Source organism: Bos grunniens, chromosome 5 (assembly GCF_055505025.1).
Source record: "Bos grunniens cultivar Pamir isolate PY7600 chromosome 5, Bosgru_T2T1.0, whole genome shotgun sequence".
In the NCBI taxonomy this organism is placed as follows: Eukaryota; Metazoa; Chordata; class Mammalia; order Artiodactyla; family Bovidae; genus Bos; species Bos grunniens.
The window spans coordinates 80,802,842-80,817,330 of NC_141169.1; the positions used below are offsets into that span (position 1 = coordinate 80,802,842).

General features: G+C 44.3%; 1 protein-coding gene across 8 annotated transcripts in view; it reads left to right on the forward strand.

Annotated features, from left to right (window-relative positions):
- Positions 1-210: 210 nt before the first annotated feature.
- Positions 211-14,489, forward strand: part of TMTC1 (transmembrane O-mannosyltransferase targeting cadherins 1) — a 315,289-nt gene continuing 301,010 nt past the window's right edge. For 6 of the 8 annotated variants that reach the window (XR_015164144.1, XR_015164145.1, XM_086401542.1 and 3 more), the window contains exon 1: positions 211-779. Coding sequence is in view for 6 of the 8 variants with exons in the window: in XM_086401542.1 (XP_086257668.1) it covers positions 226-779 (554 nt within the window). In the remaining 2 variants the exon portion in view is untranslated. The remainder of the gene's footprint in view (positions 780-14,489) is intronic. The other 2 variants (XM_086401544.1, XM_086401541.1) reach the window with 1 other exon arrangement.

Here is a 14,489-nt window from a genome sequence, read left to right on the forward strand (position 1 = left end):
ATGATGAGGGGCAGAGGGCACCGCGGGCACAGGGGAGAGGACCCCGGTGCCCCTTCACCGCCGCTCCGGGCGGCCCCACGCCGCGACCTCTCTACCTGCACACGGACTCTCGCCACCTCTTAACGCCGCGCCTGCAGGCTGAGCGCTACACCAGCCGGGCGGGGGCGGAGGGTGCGGGGCGTGGGGGGAAAGCGGCGCCGGTCCCGGGATTGGGGGGTGGAGGCGATGGCGAGCGGGGCATGCGCAGTGGGGCGGAGGAGGTGGCGATGGCCCGGGGAGGCGGGGGGACTGCTGTTTATCTGCAGCTGGGCCAACTCGGCGGCGCAGGCGGCGGCGGAGCGCGGGACGCCAGCGGCCGGTCCAGCTGCCGCCAGCCATGCCCGAGCCCATCTCCCGGCAGCTGCCGCGCACCGTCCGGGCCCCGGCCGGGGAGGATGCCAGACACCCGGGAGAGACCAGGACAGCGGCGGCGGCGCGATGGTGGTGACCAGCTCTGCCCGAGGCGGCGGCGGGGACCGCGCGCCCTCCCGGCGGCGGGACTGCGGACTCGCGCCGGCCGGAGCCGCGGCGCTGCTGGCCGGGGCGAGCTGCCTGTGCTACGGCCGCTCCCTGAGGGGCGAGTTCGTGCACGACGACGTGTGGGCGATCGTCAACAACCCCGACGTGCGGCCCGGAGCCCCTCTGCTCTGGGGCATCTTCTCCAACGATTTCTGGGGCAAGGGCATGGCCGAGAACACCAGCCACAAGTCTTACCGGCCGCTCTGCGTCCTCACCTTCAAGTGAGTCCCTCACCCTGGGCTCGCAGCGGCCGTTTCTACTCACCCTCTACCGGGCTGGGAGAAGTTGAGGGACCCGCTTGAGGGGAGGGGAGGGCGTTTCTTTTCTTGCTGCCCCTTGCCCTCCACGCCTCCCTGCTCTCCAGGTTGCCCACACCCCTCTGCTTGTTGACCTCGGCCCCGCTTCTCCGGGCTCCCGGGGCGGCTCGGAAGGCGCGGGCTGCGAGTTGGGATCGAGTTTCTGGAGTCTTCGCTCTGGGCGGGCTGGTCTCTGGGGCCAGGGCTGGAGGGGCCGTGGAGCCGCCCACGCACACCTCACTCCCGTGGGGCTGTGGCCAAGTGAGACCAGAGCGCGCCCGACGATGCGGTGGCTGTAGTGGTGAAGCTCCCAAGTTGAGCATTTCTCGGCCGCTGTTGGGCAGCTTTGCAGATGGGAAGTTATCAGCCTCTTAGCAGCCCTGAGCTGCCGTGGCGCGGGGATTTGGGGAGGAAAGGACCGCAGGCAGAAGCTCTCTCCCGACCTGCAGCCTTGACTGTTTCTGGAGTCTCTCGGATCTTTGGGAAGAGCTCCAGATTTAGGCTTTAAAAGATGCAAAGCAAAGGAGGGCAGAAAAACGTGGGGTCCTCTGGGGATTCCGGCGTCCCAGTCGAAGTAGTTTTTCTTTTACAACCTCAGAGTCATGATTCAGCATTTCAAGTGTGAATGAGGTGCGAAGGGAGTCAGATTTTTGAAGGATGGAGTATTTTCTTGAATTTAAAAAGAGGGCTAGCTTCAGATGGGAGGGGAGAAGGGCTGATTCCAGGGAGTGCTGGCTCCTATGTCATGAGCTTGACTCAACCCGTTATGATTTGGCTCAGTATTTAAGCTTATAATGTGCCGGACAAAACTGTTGAAATAATTTTGGTTCAGTATCATCAGCGTTTTAAGCCTTCTCCAACGGGTGTAATATGAACCCGTCCTCATGGTACTGGTCATATGAGACAGGGTAAGCAGCTTGAAAAGCCTGCTCAGATTGGGAGGCCTCAGGTCTCTTGACAGGTGGCTGATGACTTAGAAAAGGAAACCAGAGCGATTGGAAGAATTACTTCCACTGGAAGTTGAATGTTTTCAGGAGGGTAAGGAAATTCCACATTTGACTCTGAAGATTATTTTATAAACATTTATCCTGCTGGAAAGTGGTCTTGTTTTTCAGTTGAAAGATAAGCTCAGCTACTAAGTTGCTCATTCCATTTTTCCCTAAATTTTTAAAAATGGCACATTCTCAGGTGGCACAATGTGTGTAACTTCTAAGCCGACCTGCTTTTGATTTATTACAGAGAGAGTTGTTGGTTACTTTAAAGTGTGGAAGCTCACAGCAGGAGGTGTGCTGGGCTTATACTAGCCATGGGAGACTGCCTAGGTCCCTCCTTTGAATGTTTTCCATATACAAAGTGAAGTGAAGTGAAAGTCACTCAGTCATATCCAACTGTTTGCAACCCCATGGACTGTACAGTCCATGGAATTCTCCAGGCCAGAATACTGGAGTGGGTAGCCTTTCCTTTCTCCAGGGGATATTCCCAACCCAGGGACTGCACCCAGGTCTCCCGCATTGGTGGCGGATTCCTTACCAGCTGAGCCACAAGGGAAGCCCATATACAAAAGTCAGGGTCAAATGCCTGTGCCCAGTTGGTGGACAGAGAAGAGTATCTTCACTTCTTGGCTTTCTAAAAAAAATTGTTTAAAATTCATGCAGGAAAAAATAAATAAATAAAATTCATGCAGAAAGTGGCAGGGGCAGAAGACAGAGGAGGGGAGGAAAGGAGTAGACAGTGAGGCAAGACCATTTATGAAGAGGAAAACAGGCATTGAGCAGAACAGGGGCTAAGGAGAAGAATTGAGGGGGCAGAGGGCAACTTCACTTGTGATACTCACTGGTTAGAAAAAGCAGTCTGGTTGCTAAGATGCATTGCTCTTTGTAGAGTATATCTTACTGGCTGTGTAAGATATTCTTTTTGTTTTGTTTTGTTTGTTTTTTTTTTTAAGATGATTGAGTTGCAAATCTAGAGTGCAACAGAGCACTGACTGAAAGGAATAGTGCCTCTTCAGAAAGAGAAATTCAGCTAATCTTTCTGTTCTTACAGGCATTGATTTGAAGAAGTTGTGGAGACTTTCTCATCATAGTCACCTGAGGTGCAACTGCATATTCTGCTGCAATAGTGTGAGGCTGGGCATGTATAAAGGATGATGTTAACAATATTAGGCCAACACAACTCTGATGATTGTTTTGAAGAAGAACAGAAAATCACATATACTAACTGTTTAGTGTGAATCAAGCATTGGCCTGGGGACTTTACATAGGTCATGTCTTTATGCTTTTTAATTTAGGTAATAGGGCTTCCCAGGAGGCTCACTGGTAAAGAATCCACCTGCCAATGCAGGAGCCACAAGAGACTTGATCCCTGGGTCAGGAAGATGCCCTGGAGAAGGAAATAACAACCCACTCCAGTATTCTTGTCTGGGAAATCCCATGGGCGGAGGAGCCTGGTGGGCTACAGTCACATGAGATCACAAAGGGCTGGACAGGATTGAGCACACAAGCACAGCTGGTGAAAACACAAAGTGGCCTTTGAGATGCGTACAAGCTGTCTTACCTGTATCTTAAGCTTTTTAAGGAAAAACTTTGAAAATTTAAAGCCATTTAATTAATAGCTAATTAATTAATATTGTAAGGACATCTAACATGAGATCTACCATCCTAACAAGTTTTTGAGAGCACAATATAGTATTTCAACTGTAGGTCCAATGTTGTGCAGCAACTCTCTAGCACTTATTCCTCTAGTATAATTGAAACTAGCTACCTGTCAAAAAGCAACTCTTGATGCTGCTCTCACCTCACCCTGCCCTTGGCAACCAGCATCTTAGTATCTGTTTCTATGAGTTTGACTATTTCAGGGACCTCACGTAAGTGGACTCCTGCGGCTGGCTTATTTCATGTAGCATAGTACTCTCCAAGGTCTTCTGTGTTGTTGCACATTGCAGGATTTCCTCCTTTTTAAGGCTGAATAATATTACATCATGTGTGTATATCACTTTTCCTTTATCCGTTCATCTGATGATGGGCACTTGATTTGTTTTTTATCATGATTACTGTGAATAATGCTATAGTGAACACAGGAGTACATATATGTTTTCAAAGTCATAATTTCAATTCTTTTGGATATAGACCCAGAAGAAGGATTGCTGAATCATATAGTAATTGTATTTTTAATTTTTGAGGAACCTTTATCCTGTTTTCCATAGGGGCTGTATTTTCTTACCAATAGTGTACAAACGTTCCCAATTCTTCACATCTTTACTGATGCTTACCTTTGTTTGTTTTCATAAAAACGAATCTAACAGGAATGAAGTGGTATCTCATTGTGGTTTTGATTTGCATGATTAAAGCACAATTTGCATGATTAGTGATGTTAAGTATCTTTCCCTCTACCTATTGGCCATTCCTATGTCTTCTTTGGAGAAATGTCTATTCAAGTTGTTCTTTGCCCATTTTTAAAATCAAGTTATTTAATTTCTTTTGTTTTAAGTTGTAGAAATTCCTTATATATATTAGATATTAATAACATGCCTGATATTTGGTTTGCAAAAATTTTCTGCTATTCTGTAGGTTGTCTCTTCACTCTTAATTTGTTTCCTTTATTCTGCAAAGCTTCTTTAGTTTGATGTAGTCCCACTTGTCTAATTTTTGCTTTTATTGTTTGTACTTTTGTTATCATATCTAAGAAACCATTGCCAAGCCTAACATCATCAAGTTTTTCCTCTGTATTTTTCTTGTAGGAGTTTTATAGTTTCAGGTCTTATATTTAAATTTTTACTATATTTTTGGGTTGATTTTTGTACATGTTGTAAGAGTCTAATTTCATTCATTTGTATGTGGTTAGCCAGTTTTCCCAATACCATTTATTGAAGACTATCCTTTCCCCATTGTATATTCTTGGAACCCTTGTCAAAGATCATTTGACCATATGCTGCTGCTGCTAAGTCGCTTCAGTCGTGTCCGACTCTGTGCAACCCCATAGACGGCAGCCCACCAGGCTCCCCTGTCCCTGGGATTCTCCAGGCAAGAACACTGGAGTGGGTTGCCATTGCCTTCTCCAATGCATGAAAATGAAACGTGAAAGGGAAGTCACTCAGTCATGTCCGACTCTTAGCGACCCCATGGACTGCAGCTTACCAGGCTCCTCCATCCATGGGATTTTCCAGGCAAGAGTACTGGAGTGGGGTGCCATTGCCTTCTTCATATATACATGGGTTAATTTCTCTGTTCTTTTCCATTGATCTGTAAGTCTGTTTTTATGCCAGTACTGCACTGTTTTAATTACTGTAGCATTGGAATATATTTTGAAGTCAGGAAGTGTGGTGCCTCCAGCTTTATTCCTGTTGATCAAGATTGCTTTATATATTCAGGATTTTTTGATTCAATATAAAATTTATGATTTTTTTCTTTTTCTGTAAAAAATGCCTTGGGATTTTGATAGGGATTACATTGAATCTATAATATATGAACAATATTAAGTCTTCCCATTTATGAACATGGCGTGTCTTTCCACTTATTTGTGTCTTCTTTAATTTCTTTCATCAGTGATTTGAAGTTTTAAGTGTGTAAGTCTTTCATCTCTTTGGTTAAATTTGCTGCTGATACTCAGTGGTTTCAGTCCTGTCCAATCCCATGGACTATAGCCCACCAGGCTCCTCTGTCCATGGAATTTTCCCTCCAAGAATGCTGGAATGAGTTACCATGCCCTCCTCCAGAGGATCTTCCTCCCATGTCTCCTGCATTGCAGGCAGATTATTTACCACTGAGGAAACTCCTTTGGTTAATTTTATTCCTCAGTATTTCATTCTTTTTGTTGCTATAGTAAGTGGGATTTTTTTCCCCCTTAATTTTGGATAGTTTATTATTGTGTGTGCTTAGTCGTTCAGTCGTGTTTGACTCTTTGTGACCCCATGGACTGTACTGTAGCTTGCCAGGCTCATGTATCCATGGGGCCTCTGCAGGCAAGAATAGTGGAGTGGGTTGCTATGCCCTCCTCCAGGAGTTTATTATTAGTGCATGGAAACACAGCTGGTATTTTATGCTGATCCTTGGAAGAAAAGTTATGACCAACCTGCTAAATCACTTCAGGCGTGTCCAACTCTGTGTGACCCCATAGACGGCAGCCCACCAGGCTCCCCTGTCCCTGGGATTCTCCAGGCAAGAACACTGGAGTGGGTTGCCATTTCCTTCTCCAATGCATGAAAGTGAAAAGTGAAAGTGAAGTTGCTCAGTCGTGTCTGACTCTTAGCGACCCCATGGACTATAGCCTACCAGGCTCCTCCGTCCATGGGATTTTCCAGGCAAGAGTACTGGAGTGGGGTGCCACTGCCTTCTCCGATGACCAACCTAGATAGCATATTGAAAAGCAGAGACATTACTTTGCTAACAAAGGTCCGTCTAGTCAAGGCTATGGTTTTTCCAGTGGTCATGTATGGATGTGAGAGTTGGACTCTGAAGAAAGCTGAGTGCTGAAGAATTGATGCTTTTGAACTGTGGTATTGGAGAAGACTCTTGAGAGTCCCTTGGATTGCAAGGAGATCCAACCAGTCCATTCTACAGGAATCAGCCCTGGGTGTTCTTTGGAAGGAATGATGCTAAAGCTGAAACTCCAGTACTTTGGCCACCTCATGTGAAGAGTTGACTCATTGGAAAAGACTCTGATGCTGGGAGGGATTGGGGGCAGGAGGAAAAGGGGATGACAGAGGATGAGATGGCTGGATGGCATCACTGACTCGATGGACGGGAGTTTGAGTGAACTCCTGGAGATAGTGATGGACAGGGAGGCCTGGCGTGCTGTGATTCATGGGGTCGAAAAGAGTCGGACATGACTGAGCGACTGACCTGAACTGATCTGAACTGAGCTTTACTGAATTATATTAGTTCTGATAGATTTTTGGTAGCATCTTTAGGGTTGTCTATATATGAGATCATGTCATCTGTAAACAGAGATAATTTTATTCTTCCTTCCTGATGTAGATCCCCTTTATTTTCTTTTCCTTGCCTAAGTGTTCTACCTAGGACTTCCAGTTCTATGTGAATAGAAATGACAGGAGTGGGCATTTATACCTTGTTCCTAATCTTAGAAGAAAAGTTTTCAGCTTTTTGCTGTTGGCTATAATGTTTCCAGTTTTTGGGTATTGCAAATAAAGTTGCTACGAACATTCATTTGCAGGGTTTTATGTGAACATAGTTTTTATTTCTCTAGGGTAAATGTCAGGAGTACAATTGCTGTGTCATGTGGTAGTTACATGTTTAGTTTTTTGAGAAACTGACAAACTGTTTTCCATCCCATCCCATCAGCAATGTATGTGTTATCCAGCTTCTCTACTTCCTCACAAGTTTTTTGTCATTGTTTTTTATTAGCCATTCTGATAGGTGTGTAGTGACATGTCATTGTGTTTTTCATTGGCTCTAATGGCTAACTGATGGTGTTAAATATTTTTTCATGTGTTCATTTGACTTCTGTATAGCCTCTTTGTTAAAATTTCTCTTCATATTTTTGTCAATTTTTCTAAATAGATTTTTTTTAATGTTGAGTTTTACGATTTCTTAATATATTCTAGATATAAATTCTTTGTCAGGATTTCCTTCTACTCTATAGTTTGTTTTTCCTTCATCTTCTTCATGAGTTTTTTCCCAGTGCAAATCTCAAACTGATTTATTTCATTAAATGTAGTTTGTTATCTTTGAATAAATAAATGAATGTCACACATACTAACAGATAGAAATTCCCTTATAGTAAATGCTAAATAAACTTATTTATAAAAAAAGTAATGCTTGTTATCATAAAGGTGCTTGCTTGTATAGAAATATATTAATACTAATCACAGTTTTTCTTATGTAAGAAATGGGTAGAAGTTGAAGTGGGGAAGTGGATTATTAGAGTGTCTACTTTGACCAGTTTGGGGGTCCAAGCACAATGGAAGATGAAGGCAGCTTCCCAAGATGCGGTGACTTTGTACTGTATCAATTTAGCTAACTGGAACCTCATCTTAGAAGTTTCTTTCCTGAGCTGTACTGGGTTAGGGGCAGACAGGAGAAATTTGTTCGAGGTTTAGACAGTGAAAGTGAAATGACTGTGTTACCAAAAATGCAGTCCTGCTGCTCATTGGTAGAAAGCCAATACTTGAGAGACAAGGTTGGTGGAAAGGAAAGTTCGCTTTATCTTGGAGGCAGCAACTAGAAGAGAGGGTGGACCCATGTCCAAAGGCTGACTCTTCACTGACAATTATTGGACAAGAGTTTTTAAAGGGGCATTTCAGGGGTGTATAGGTGGAGGGAGGTGGCTACTTGTAGAAATAGCAGTCATCTCTGATAGTCAGTCATCTTGAAATTGGTCATCACATGTCTGACCAGCTTCATTTTGATCGTTTGAAGTACAGTTGATCTTCATTTCCCAGTTGGTTTGTTCCCATTTCCTTGAGGCCCATTCTTGGAATCACGGCAGTTTATGTCATGGCTATAGTCTGGTCATCATGTAGTTATCTTCTTCCACCTGGTGAGGGGTTTCAGTATCTGCAAAGGATATGGCTTAGAGTATTATCTATAGCCCTTGAAAGTGAAAGTGAAAGTGAAGTCGCTCAGTAGTATCTGATTCTTTGCAACCCTATGGACTGTAGCCCACCAGGCTTCTCCATCCATGGGATTCTCCAGGCAAGAATACTGGAACAGGTTGCCATTTCCTTCTCCAGGGGATCTTCCTGATCCAGGGAGCGAACCTGGGTCTCCTGCATTGCAGGCAGATGCTTTACCCTCTGAGCCACTAGGGAAGCCCAGGAACTAAAATTCTTTGACTTGTTTAATGGCTAAACTATTTAGTCTTATTTGACTGCTTTCCTTTGCTTCTACATTCTCTCATCTCTCTGATTAAATTTATTCTTCAACTAAAGTTTTTCTACAGACAGAAGGCAGGCTGAGGACATTGGAGGTGGGGGTCTCTCCTGGGAACGTCCCAGAGTGCCCTGCTCTGTTTCAGCCATGTCCTCGCTCAGAAGCTGGGTGTAGGTTTTGGTGTGTCACAGCTCATGCTGGTTCTCCCCGACTTGCAGACTAACCTGCTCTGCTGTGCAGCAGAGCTGATTCTGCAGCTCCTCCAGAGTTTTCCATATTTCCTGTAGCTACTTGAAATCATGGTGCCCATGTGTGATCAGCTGTATGGACACTGCTGGCCTGTTTGCAAGCCACTCCCATCGTTTAAGTTGGAGCCTAGGAGGTTGCAAGAGAGAAGTGTATTCTAGTTCTTCTTTGTGGATTCCAGCCCCTTCTTCTTTCCCCTACTTCAGGTTCCATCCCTGCTTCTGGAATGCCTGACCTGCTGGCTTTCCACTTGTTACAGACACAGTAGCAGCAGCCCTGCATAGGCTATTAAATGAGTTTCTCTGGATTATGAAAGGTCAAATCTCTGTAGCAAATTCCTTTAGCTGTATCATTCCTGGTGGTTCTGCTTCTCTGGTCAAACTTTAACTGATACAAATGATCATTTCTTTGTGTTGCTTGGAGTGAATGTAGAATTCTAATGAATTTCTGTCTCTAGTCAAATCTTCTATTCAGTCTTTTCATAATCTCATTTCCAAGGGCACACAGGAATATTTTTGGACTGTTGTAGAGCAGAATCAAAACATCTGTGAAAACTTAATCTGCAGCAGTAATCTTTTTTGTTTTCTTTCTTTATCCTTCACTGGCCATGACCTGTTTTTAACACTGGAATCAGGAGAAGCACTTGAAGTCACTTTGTAGACGCTGAACTGACCCAGAACCAGACCCTGTAATGCCCACATTGAAAAATGGTCCTAATTGATTTAAAAGGTGCTTAGCTTTTTAACTTTCATGGAGAAGCAGCTCCTGCTGAATTCTTGGCTGTGCTATTCCACATCGAAAAGCAAGGAGAAGCTTCTTTCAACAAGAAAGAACCACTGGTTTTTCCATGATATAGAAGGAGAAGGAAGGCAAATAAAAGACCTTGATCTCTTTCCATGCTCAGGCTATTAGATCATAGTGTTCTACTAGTTTGCTGTAAAGTTTTATTTTATTGAATGCTTCTGATGGTAATATAAACCATATGAGTGAAAGTGGGTGGTTTAAATGTCAGAGTTAAAAAATAGAATATCTTAATATGTGCAGCTGTAAGGATTTTCAACATTTTAATATTTGGATCTTGAGAGGTTTTTTTTTTTTTTTTTGCAGCACTTTGCAACTTTAAGGCACAAATGATATGCCAACCATGAAAGTCAGCTCTAGCCTCTATGCGCAAAACCTTTTGGTTCTGTTCCTTTTGATTTGACCTCTCTGGGCATTCATTTTGAAATAGTCTATTGCTACAAGACTGATAATCTTAAGACAAGTGAAGACTGTTTAGGATGTTTGACTAGATTTTCTAGGATGTTTGGTAATGGATGTAGTGTAACTAAGAAAAAATGTGATTGGAAGTAATGAAGATTTTTATATAAAAAAATGAAAAAAATGTTCTCTGAAAATTTCATTCTAAATGAAGTTTATCTTAGAAACCCCAAGAGAAGAAGGTTATGATTCTTGTCTTTTAGAATATGCTTTAGATGTAAAATAGACTTTAGACTACAGTCTGATGGTGTAGGAGGGATGGGAAATGAGAGGAATATATTTCTGAATCATGAGAGTTTTTAATAGGTAAGTTCTTCAAATCAGTGAAGGTTTGGAAAACATCTTCTGAAGCAGTCATTTTTGTTTTAATAAAAAATGTATTTCCTATCATCCTTGGGAGCTACATTCAGCTTTTTCAAACTTTGATTATGTAATCTCCCCACTTAAAAGGGGGATAAGGAATGCTAATCTTGCATCAGTAATGGCCTTGTTCCTTTTCCAAATGATAAGAAATGGTTCCTGTTTGATCTGCTCCTGGCCCAGACCTATAGTCTTCAGTCTCCACCTCATTCTCTCTGTGTCACGTGGTAGAGTCTGTATTCCTGGTACAGACCAAACTTTTGGCTCCCAAGGGATTTTGCACTTGGCTTCTTCTTCCTGGAATGCTCTTTCCCCAGGTCCTTGCATTGCTTCTTCTCTCACCACCTTCAGTCTCTGCTCAAATGTCACTTTATCCCAGATGCCTTCCCTGGCCACCTGATCTGAAATAGCTGGCACTCCTCCATGTGCCATCCTTACTCTCAGACTCTCCTACCCTCTTTGCCTTGGTAGCCCTCACTGTTATCTGGCATCATGTATTTATTGCTGCTTTTTGTGTCTCCTCACTATTGTGTGAACTCTATGAGGTTTATCTTAAGCACCTGGAACAGTGCCTGACATGCAACGTAGATAGGAGCTTGATAAATTAATTGTTTAAATCATGTTTGTGAATGCCCTACTTCTTCAGGTAAATGTTTAGGTAGGTAAATATTCAGTTAATGATTTAGGTAGGGCTACACCTTTACAGGGTTTCCCATGTAGCTCAGCAGTAAAGAATCTGCCTGCCAATGCAGGATGTCCCTGGGTTTTGACGATCCCTGGAGGAGGGAATGGCAACCCACTCCAGAATTCTTGCCTGAAGAATCTAAAGGAGAGAGGAGCCTGGTGGGCTACAGTTCATGGGGTCACAGAGTCGGACATCACCTAGCGACTAAACAATGGCAACAACACCCTTACAAGGTAGAGGGAAAAGTCTGCTGGACTTATTTCTTGGCTTATGTATCTTTTTCCCTTCCTCCATCAAAGACAAAAGTGGGAGCAGACCAGGAATTTGCTGGACACGCAGAGAGTTGCAGTGGGTCCTACTTACTAGGAGGTGAAGGGGCAGCTCTGATCCTGAAAGGGCTCCTATGGCTCTGCTGTAATCTGCTAAGACCGTGACCCTCTGTGGAGAGGGAGAATGAGATCTTTTGCACTTTTAAATCATAAGCTTCTTTTGTGGCAGATTGAAGCATTATGGTTGGGGGTTGCTTGCTGTAAACTGGACACAATTCTGGCAAACCTCAGAATTACATGGGATTCTCTCCACACCCTGCTCATGAAGACCCAAATTCCTCCATGCCAGTGTCCTGCTATCTGTAATGAAAGGCCATTTTTTTTTCCAGTTAATGAGTTAGACAATGAAATATCATTTCTGGTTGGATTAAATGGAGTATGCGTGTGTGTGTGTGTGCACTAAGTCACTTTAGTCGTGTCTAACTCTGCGACTCCACAGATTATGGTAGCTCGCCAGGCTCCTCTGTCCATGGGATTCTCCAGGCAAGAATACTGGAGGGAAATGCCATGCCCTCACCTCCTCCAGGGGATCTTTCCAACCCAGGGATCGAACCTAAGTCTCATGTCTCATGCATTGGCAGGTGGGTTCTTTACCACCAGGGCCACCTGAGAAGCCCACATGGGGTATAAGGACCTGAAAATACTTTCTCAAGGGTGCTATGGTTAAGTGGGAGAGACTTCCTCTTCCCTGCAGCTGTGCAAGAATTTGTCTGGCCTTTCCCCAGATTTCTGGGAAGGAGCTTCTAAACTATTCGAGTTTCCAGAGTGATAGGAGTGATTTTGTTGTTCATGGGGACTCCCTGGGACCACACCTGAGTTTACGCTAAGGAGGAGTTGATTCACGGTGGGCCTCCAGATAGCCTTAGAATGCAGGTGGTCCTGCTGGAAAGACTAGTCTTATGATTCAAGAGTTGGGACTTGGAGCCAGATGATTTTTGTTTCTAAGCCAGGCTGGCTGGTAATGGTGCTGTGGCACTGGCTATTGAGAAAAGGACGTTATTGTGAGGTCAAGCAGCAAGGAGACAGCAAGCAGGGTTCAAGCTTTTAGGGTTAGTGGAGGAGGGTCGGTGTGCAGAAGCCCTGTTGGGTGGTTTGGATTGGAGAACTTTGTTACTTGGCCTTTGTTACTTGGCTAAGGTGTGATGAAGGGGTGTCATACCGGATCTTCCTGAACAATGGATCGTTCACTTCTGAAAGGTGTTCAGGTTGCAGTCATGTTCCTGTCTTTTAGTTCCCTATTGGGGGTTGGAGGGTAGGGTTGAGAGCAGAGAAACTTTGGTTCTGGGCATTATCTGAAGTCACAATTTTCTCCTAAGAGCATGCCTCAGCTGCATGACTTGTGGTTTTATTCTGTTGTCTCTGAAAAACACCTTGGTGTCTTGTTAGAAACAGCATGGGGCCAGTTTGAGCTGGTTCTGCAGTTACAGTATCTAGGAAGGCCCTACCCTCCAACCTCTGGGAAGGGAAAGGGGTGCTGGAGTGGCCAGTGCTGGAATCAGTTAGCTTCCCCACTGAAACCCTGGTTAAGTTTGGTTGTGATTTCCTGGTTGGCAGTTCTACATCAGTGTGCTGAGGGGCTGATGTGTCCTGAAGACACAGAGGGCTCGTGCTTAGGACCCTTTCAGACTTGGGCCCCATGGGTCTTTATTTTTTTTCTATCAGTTTTGGTTCATATCTTTTATATTAAAACTGTAATCGTAAAAGAGTATCATGCTTGGAGTGGGAGGTAGGAGGGAGGTTTAAGACGGAGGGGACATACATATATTCTTGTTGTTACATTGCAGAAACCAATACTATATTGTAAAGCAGTTATACTCTAATTAAAAATAAAGACATCAATTAAAAAAAAAAAGTATTATGCTTTCCTGAATTCTATGAGTCATTCTTACAAATTGTTTAATCTAAGGGCGGCATGGGAACCCCTGAATTTGTGGCTGGGAGGTCAGAGGTGCAGGTGGTCTGGTGTCTGACGTGAGGGAGTCTTGGGCAGGGCTGTGTCAGGTAGTTGGTGTCTGAATGGCATTGCATCCAGGAACTCCACCAAACATACATACCTTGAAAAGAAAGAAACCCATTTCCTTAAAATTGACAGGTCAGATATAATTATATTATGTTTGGTGTTGATGTGTTAATTTTTATTCTTTGTGGACTCCCATTTTCTGGGACTTGCTTCCTTCTATGGCCTCTGATCTTCCTGCCCTGTTTCCCCACCCTTTCTTTGCTCAAACAGTGACTGTGGCCTCCTCCTGACCCGCTCCATGCAGCCTGGTCCTTCCCTACAGCTTCTTCAGAGCTGGGGTGGGAGGCGGGGTGGAGGGTGTATATTGTGCCTTTGCCTCAGGGCACTGTCTCATCTCCGCACTCTTGTTTGCACCGGTGCCTGTGAATCACATCCTTTGGTTCTTTAGAGACATGAAGTGATGCTGATTTGTTGATTTATTCCTGGTACTGGAGGGAATGCAGAAGAAAAGCAACCAAAATGATGAAGGGCCTAAGGGACAGGCCTTAGAGGAAAAATGAGAAGATCCAGATGTTGTTGTTTATTGGCTGAATGATCTAAGAAGACTATGGGAAGCACTTAGAAGCATTTGAGAGCTGTAATGAAGGCAGGAGATGAGAAGAAGAAAAATGAGTGGTGAGAGAGGAAGACAGGAGAATTAGTACTGGGCTGTGGAAAGTCACCAGGGAAGTGTGGGAGAAGCCATCACTTGAGACACCAAAAACAGAAGATGAGGGGTACATTTAGTTTTTTCTTTCCCCCGTTTATGGTTTTTACTGGAGAAGAATGTATGTTATGTTATTGCTGAGAAACCTGGATTTTTTTTCTGGTAAACATAGCAACCATGTGCAGCTTTCCCTTAAGCTTTGAGATCTGAGCATTACAGTTCTGAGTATCACCTGTCTTGAATTATTGGGTTGCTTAGGGCAG